Source organism: Lemur catta, chromosome 8 (assembly GCF_020740605.2).
Source record: "Lemur catta isolate mLemCat1 chromosome 8, mLemCat1.pri, whole genome shotgun sequence".
NCBI classification, from domain to species: domain Eukaryota; kingdom Metazoa; phylum Chordata; class Mammalia; order Primates; family Lemuridae; genus Lemur; species Lemur catta.
In genome coordinates, this window is record NC_059135.1 from 5968361 (window position 1) to 5976583 (window position 8223).

General features: G+C 42.8%; 1 protein-coding gene across 1 annotated transcript; it reads right to left on the minus strand.

Annotated features, from left to right (window-relative positions):
* Positions 1 to 950: 950 nt before the first annotated feature.
* On the minus strand, positions 951 to 1959 carry LOC123643803 (UDP-glucuronosyltransferase 1A10-like). Its single transcript, XM_045559555.1, has one exon. The coding sequence runs from the start codon at positions 1930 to 1932 to the stop codon at positions 1051 to 1053; it is 882 nt and encodes a 293-aa protein (XP_045415511.1). The 5' UTR covers positions 1933 to 1959; the 3' UTR covers positions 951 to 1050.
* Between the last annotated feature and the right edge of the window lie 6264 nt (positions 1960 to 8223).

An 8223-nucleotide genomic window follows, 5' to 3' on the forward strand; every position in this document is an offset into this window, starting at 1 on the left:
TGTAACAATGAGTTATAAACAGACAAATAGTTATATAAAAATGAATAAAGAATGTCAAGATGTATTTCTCAGAAGAGGAAATGCAAATGGCCGATATATCTATGAAAATAACAAGTGAAAACTGAAGCAGCTACACATGATTCTACGATTTATCAGCAAGTAAAAAGTGGAAAGGAAAGAAGAACATGTGCAGCCTGATGTTATTAATAGATTATATTTAAAAATATAGATGTGACAATTCACATTAGCCACATGGAGTTATACAAAATGAATTCAAAAATTGAAAACAATGCATACAAAACTGCTAAGAGTATTTTCCTATAGGGAGTAGCACAGAACTAGCAAAAGAGGGAATTTTCTTCTCTTACTGTGTTTCTTACTACTTTTTCAAAAACACTTAAAAATTGCAGCCTGAGCTGGGCAGTGGCCCATGCCTGTAGTCTCAGCACTTTGGAGGCCAAGGTGCCTTGAGCCCAGGAGTTTGAGACCAGCCTGAGCAACAGAGCCAGACCTGTGTCTACAGAATATCTAAAAAAGATTAGCTGGGCTTTGTGACACAGCCCTGTAGTCCCGTCAACTTGGGAGGCTCAGGGAAGAGGATTGCTTAAGCCCAGGGCTTTGAGGTTGCGCTTAGCTATGATACCACTGCACTCTAGCCCAGGCAAAACAATGAGACCCTGTATCAAAAAAAAAAAAATTCCAGCCTTCTAATGGAGCATGGTGGCATAAGACTGTAACTCAGCTGCACAGACGGCTGAAGCAAGAGGATCCTTTGAGCCCAGGAATTTGAGGCCGGCCTGAGCAACACAGAAAGCTCCCATTTCTATTTAGAAACAATACAGCCTAAAAATTATGTGCAACTATATCAATTGTATACATATACACATCAACAGGGCAGATTTCTAATATTTGCTGACCCACAATTAAGTGAACTGGCACAAAACAATTTGGTAAAATAGAAAGAATTCCAAATCCAACAAATGCAAATGAAAAGTCACAGCTAAGGAAGGAATCTTTATTCTTTTTTTAAGTCCAAAGTCAGGTAATTCCTCAAGAGCTAAAAGAGAGACAACTCACCTCAGGCAACGGCTTTCCCTGCTTGCAGTTGATGCCACCGATGAAGATCATGTTGGGCATCACAGGCCTGGGATAGTCCAGAACAAAGTCTGTTCGCAGCAGCCAGATTGATGTGTGGCTGAAGAGGTCGTATGCTGTGACAGGTGTCTGGAGAATTTCAGAGGCAATTTCTAACCCGGTTTTAAAAATATAGCGGCAAAATAAATGCTCCTCCAAGTGGACGATATGGTTCCATACTCTCTCCTTGAAAGTCATGGCGTCCGAGTACCCTAAGACACCTTTGGGAACATAAGAAAGAGGAGCCGGGCACTGTGTGGCTTCCTCAAGATAACCGCAAAATACTCCCCTGCTGAAGACCACAGAGGGGAGCGCAAAGTACTTGGCAACGATTAAGCCACACAGATCAAAAGGATCCAGAAACACAGCATCAAAAGAACTCTCTTTTAAGTATTCTACTAATTTTTTGTCATTAAACAAACTCCTACAGTGTGAAAACAGAAGTTCAAAGAAACCTTTGCCTGAAGTCATTAAAAAAGAATATAAAGATTGTGGCCGACTTTTCCATTGATCGTCGGCAAAACTCACAAACTCACAGTTCAAATCCTCCAGGGTATGAGAAGTTTTATAAGTCTTCACTGTAAAATTGCTGGATTGTCCCAGTTGCCAACTCACGTCTGGAATGACCACAACCAGCTCGTGCCCTTTCTGGATGAGTTTCTCCACCACCGACCGCATGGTAAACCAGTGGCTCCCATCCATGGGCACCACCAGCAGCTTGCCTGCCTGGGCCAGGCCAGGCGTCAGCAGCAGACACGCACACAGGGGAAGGAGCCCGGGAAGTGCTGCAGGAGCCATGGCAGAACCGCAGCCCGGAGCAAACCAGCTGCTTGGATTTTCAGTTTGTGTAGAACACAGCAGGCAGAAGAAGTGCAGGTAGAAAACCTGCACCTGACACAGGGTGTGTAGCCACATGTTCATTAAAAAGCCACAGACACTGCCAATGATTTACTCGTAAGGACCATAATATGGGCTGAGATACACACCTGTATGTTCTCCGGATAAGACTAGCTTATTACCTTTGCCTTAGAAATAGACCGTGCTCAGTACCGCAGTGTGACTTTAGAAACAAAATTATTCAGCAGTGCTTTGGACGTTGACTACTCAGAAAGATAACAGGGAGAGAAAATGAATACATAAAATAAAACAGGAGAGAAAATAAATGCAAGACTAAACCTTGTGTTTCAGAAATTTGTCCCAAAGCAAAATTTGTATTTTATTCTCAGACTACAAAACACTCTCAGAAATAAAAATAAAAAAAAAAACACTCTGCCCAGCAAGAAATTGGCATCTCTTGGTCCAAGGACAGACAGCAAGGCCCTTAGCAATGGCTCCAACAAGAAGTTGTTGTTCGCAAGTGTCTTGGCCACGCATAGACATCGCTGCTTCTCCTTCTCCATTTCCAACCCCTGAGGCCGCTGAAATGCTGAACAAGGTGGACAACCCCTCCAGCATGGACTGATCCAGGGATGTGATGGAAAAGTGACTGGCATCTATATTCACCGGCTTCTCTCAGGTTCGTGGCATGCAGGGGATGGTCACCTGCCCAGTGCTGCCTGAGCAGCTTGCTGAGAATTCTCTGTGTCCTCCATACGTCCCCATTCCAGCCAGAGGTGTGTGTGGACCTCTGCTGTGGGCTCACCCCATCACCACGGGTGCCCTCCTTCAGCACGTATTGGTCTCCCTCACTCTGCTGAGCACTCCTTGAGGTCAGAGGATATGTCTTCATGTTTCCGTCTCCTTCCACAGTACCCATGCTGTGCCTTGCACAGAGAAAGCACACAGGAATGTTGTTGCACTGGGCTCAACTGCACCGTGCAGGTTTCCTAGGTACCTTCCTCGTGAGTCTGTTGGTGTGTGTCAGGTAAGACAGGTGGGGAACCTGTCGTCTTAAGGCCACATGTGGGCTTCTAGGTCAGTAAGTGCCACCTTTTGACTGAATCCAAATTTTACACAACAAATCGTTTTATTAAACGTGGTGCAGCAGAGAAAGATGAAGCTTTTCTTGTGCCCTTCGTTGCTTAAAAACAGAAAAATCTTGAAATCACAAGGCCACAGTTTCCTCAGCCCTGCCAGCGGCACCAGGAGTATAATCCTTGTCAGGAACAAAAGATGGCTCCTTGGGGGGGACACCCTAATTGTCCCTAGACAATTGCTTAGTCACCATTTACCTTGTTGTATGGGGCACTTTCACGTAATCGTCTTTGAGAAATGAAAATGTAACTGAGCGATCTACCTTCCCTAAAGTCATAAATCAGAAGAGAGACATTAGACAACTAGAAACAGAAAGACAACAGAGAACAGCAATGAAATCAAAGCTGGTTCTTTGAGCTCAAGTAACTTGCTAAAGCTCTAGCCAGAGTGATCAGAAAAAAAAAGAGAAGAAATAAACTGCCAAAGGGGGGGATGAGAGAGGTGGTATGCCACAGAGTCCACAGATATCAAAATAATACTAACTGAATGTCATGAACGTTCATGACAATAAATGCTACCATTTAAATGATATGGACAAATTCCTTAAAACACACAAGATCCCACAATTTACATAAGAACAAATAAATAACCCACAGAGAGATAACCTAAATCTTTTGGATAAACATTGAATTTCTAATTTAAATTGATGAATTCTACCACATATGGAGGGAAGAAATTATCCCAATTCCTCACTGTCTATTCCATACAACAGGAGGAGAGGAATTGCCTAGCTCATTCCATGAGACCAGCACTCTCACAGTTCCAAAATCACATAAAGACATTCAGAGAAAGAAAAACTGCAGACCCTCATCACCGTAGATGCAAAACTTCTAAGCAAAATTTTATCAAATCTAATTCTATAATATATAAAAATCTATAATATATAAAAAGCTACTACACTATAATCAACTGGGGTTTATCTCAAGAATGAAAGGCTGGTTCAACGTTAAAACTCAGTCAAGGTTGACGGGCCAAGTTCATAGCAGCATGATTCATAATAGCCAAGAGGTGGAAGCAACACAGGTGTCCACGCGCAGATGAATGAATAGGCAACAGGTGACGGATACATATACAATGGAATATTATCCAGCCTTAAAAAGGAAGAAAATTCTGACACATGCTACAACATGGATGAACCCACAAGACATTTTGCTGAATCAAATTAGCCAGTCACCAAAAGACAAATACAATGATTCCATTGTCATGAGGCACCTAAAATAGTCAAACTCATAGAACCACATAGTGGAATGGTGGCTGCCAAGGGCTGGAAGGACGGGTAATGGGGAGTTATTGTTTAAGAGGTACAAAGGCTCAGTTTGTGAAGGCAAAAGAGTTTTGGAAATGAATGGTGTTATTTGTAAAGAGAATATATTCAATATTGAAGTGTACACTTCAAATGGTTGAGAGAATAAATGTTACATTATGAGTATTTTTCCAAAATTCAAAACGAAGTAAATAATTAAAAACACAAAATCAATCAAGGCTACATACCACATAAATCCACTGAAAAAGTCAAATGATACAATCATCTCAATAAGCATAGAAAAAGTATTTGACAAAATTCAAAATCCATTCCTGACAAAAAGTCTTAGCACAACTGGTAAATAAGAGAAGTTTCTCCACTTAACAAACGGCATCCCTGAAAAACCCTCGGCTAACATCCTACTTAGTGGCAAATGACTGAATGTTCTACTCCTCAGGCCAGACACATGTCTAGGGTGGGAGCTTTCACTACTTCTATTCAAAACTGTTCTTCAGATTCTCTCCAGTGCAGTAAAGCAAGAAAAAGAAATAAAAAGTGTCAGGTTGGAAAGAAACAGTAAAAGGATCTCAGTCACAGACAAGATGACCGTCTATTTACAAATTTCAAGGAACTGTACAAAAATCCCCTAAAACAAACAAGTAAGTTCAGCATGGTTGCAAAATACAATACGTAAAAATTAATGGTATTTGTATGTACAGCTGACTTGAACAACACAGGCTTGAATGGCAGGGGTCCATTTACAGGCAGATTTTTCAAAATAAATATATAAAAAACTTCGTGGAGATTTGCAACCATTTGAAAAATCTTGCAGATAAATTATGTAATCTAGAAATATCAAAAAAAAATTTTTTTAAGTTGGGTAAGTCATGAATGCATAAAATATATGTGCATATCACTCTATTTTATCATTAACTATTCTAAAATATATACAAATCTATTGTAGAAGGGTAAAACTTATCAAAATTTACACCCACAAACACAGACTGTAAAAGGTGCCATTCTCCCTGAGGAGAAATGTAAAACATGTGAAGATGCTGAATAAATCCTTAGACATACAAGTAACAGTGCTATACACTGTGATAATTTCACAGCCACCTCCTGTTGCCACTGCGGGGAGCTAAAGTGCAGGGAGTATCAGCTTGAAATGCCCTGTGATGCCAATCCTCTCCTCGTGAGCAGTCCATTTCTGTAGTAAATTGCCTATCACACTAAATAGCGATCTCTCATGGTTCTCACGTATTTTTCCACTGTTTGGTGCAATATCAGGAATATTATAGACCTTGACTAACACCATGTGACGCAAAAAGTACCACCACTGATGCTGGAAGTTCTCCCAATAGGCAGAGAGAAGTCATGGCACTTCAAGAAAAAGTTGAATAGCTTGATGAGTACCATAGACTGAGGCCTGCAGCTCTGCTTGCCCACCATTTCCACTGAATGATTCCAGCAAAAGGAACATTGCCAAAAACAAAAACAAAATCTGAGCAGCCATCACTGCAGCTACTCCAGCAAGTACTGAGACCTTGCACTTGTTGTGAAATATGTTTTTATCTTTTATGGAAAATGTAGCATTTATGTGGATGTAGGATTGCTACAAGAAGGAAATACCTGTAGACTCTCTATGATGCCAGAGAAAGCAACGCCACTGCAGGACAACTTAAAGCAAAAGGAAGGTGAAGGATCTAAAGCTGGAGAATTTAATGCCAGCAAAGATGATTTCATGAAAGAGGGTGGACTCTTAAAATGTCAAGATGACAGGAGAAGCAGCTTTTGCTGGACAAGAGGCACCAGAGCAGTTTCCAGATGCCATTAAGAGATCATTGAAGAGAAAGGATATCCGCCAGAATAGATTTTTAACGCAGATGAAAGTGCCCTATTCTGGAAAACAAAAAAACCAAAAAAGAAAATTTACTATCAAGGAAGAGAAGCGAGCACCAGGGTTTAAGGCAGGAAGGAAGAGCCAAACTCTACTGTTTGTGCAAATGCCATTGGGTTTATGATCAGGACTGCCCTTCTCTGCAAAGCTGCTAACCCCCGAGGAAAAGATAAGTCTTTTCGTTGTACAACAGAAGGCCTGGACAAGGACACTTTATCTGGATGGGTTCCGTCGATGCTTTGTCCCTGAACTCAGAAACGACTCTGCCAGTAAGACGGACCACCTGTCAAAGTTGTTTTCACATGGACAATGCCGCTGGCCACCCACAACCCCAGGAGTTCAACATGGAAGGACTCAAAGTGCTCTACATGTCCCAAGTACAACGTCTCTAATTGAGCCTCAAGATCGGGGCTCACAAGGACCTTTAGGGCTCATTGCACAAAGCACTGTATGGAAAGTATTGTTGACACTATGGAGGACGGTCCCCACAGAGAGAACATCAGGAAAATGCAGAGGGATTTCACCACTGAAGATGCAGTTGTTGTGATACCAAAACCTGTGAAAGCCATCAAGCCCCAAACAGTCAGTTCCTGCTGTACAAAACCGTGTCTAGCTGTTGTATGAGGAAATCACGAAGGAGACCGTGGATGTGGCCAAAGAAAACAGAGAAAAAGGTGGGGCATAAAGTGTTGCAACACATGCGTCTTGGAGGAATTCAAGAGCTCGTGCGCAGCACACTGAGCAGTTCACAGAGGGTGACTTGCTGGAGAGGAGTGCTCTGGACCAGGGCCAGACACTGAGGGAGAAGGTGAAGAGGAAGCGGTGCCCAAACCAAATGCACATTAGACAACATGGCAGAAGAGTGGCAATTACTCCAGACTGCTTTTCACCTGCTCTAAGACAAGGACCCTTCTGTGCTACGGACACTCACTGCAAGGGAAGCAAACAGGGAGAAGGACTGGTAGTGTGTAGAGGCACATTTTAAGGAATGAACAAGTAAAACAGTCAGGCAGAAATGATGATGCATCTGTAAATTAAACCAAGTGTGCCTGCCTCTCCTGCCTCCCCTCCCAGCCCCTCTGCCTCTTCCCCCTCTGCCTCTTCGGACACGGCAAGACCAACGCCTCCTCTTCCTCCTCCTCCTCCTCTGCCCACTCCACCTCAACACAATGAACATGTCACCTTTAAGATTGTCTACCTCCACTTAATGGATCTCTCCCTCTCATAGTCTTAAGAGTATCATTTATCTAGGTTACTTTGTGGTGAGAATACCACACCTTCTGATAAGCCTTCTGATAAACAGGAGGCTATTTCTACTTTCTTTCCTAGCCCGGCTTCTGCGTGGAAGGGACCCGTCACCCCTCAGACACCTGAGCAAAGGCACTAGATGAGAGAGTGATGAAGCCTCCTGAAGTCTCTCCACCTCTGGCACACGTGCTGCTGAGGCCACCTTTCACTGCTTCAGTGACAGCGACCATTGTCCCTGTTCACCTGGGAATGAGGAGTCTCCTGGGACATGGCACTTCTAGGGCCAACTCTGAGAATGTTCTGGACAAACCAGCATGAGTTGTCACCCTAGCAGGGAGAAGTGCTGCCACGTACCCAAAACATAAGATTACAAGGAAAACAAGTCGTTCACAGTGGAGCGTGCCCTGCCCTTAACTTACTATTCAGTGTTCGTCACCGTGTATTATACTTAGCACATTTATCAAACGATTCTGGTCTTTCTTTATTTCTCACTAAGCACTGCGCCTATGAAGGTACTGACCTGGGTCTAAGACAGTGCTGCTCAAAGTATGGTTCCCTGCCCACCCGCCCCGACGGCAGGTCCCACAGTTAAGTGCTTAGAAAGTCTCAGAGCAATTGGTGCTGCTACGTCATCCAAGAAACCATCAGCAGATCTGCATTTTAGAGGCCTTTCGTTGATTTCATTTCATTTTCGACCATTTCGTTTTCCTTCTATTTTACAAAAAAT

Excerpts from the sequence above, each read along its gene's own strand:
- LOC123643803 (XM_045559555.1), bottom strand. The coding sequence starts at position 1,932 with ATGGCTCCTGCAGCACTTCCCGGGCTCCTTCCCCTGTGTGCGTGTCTG.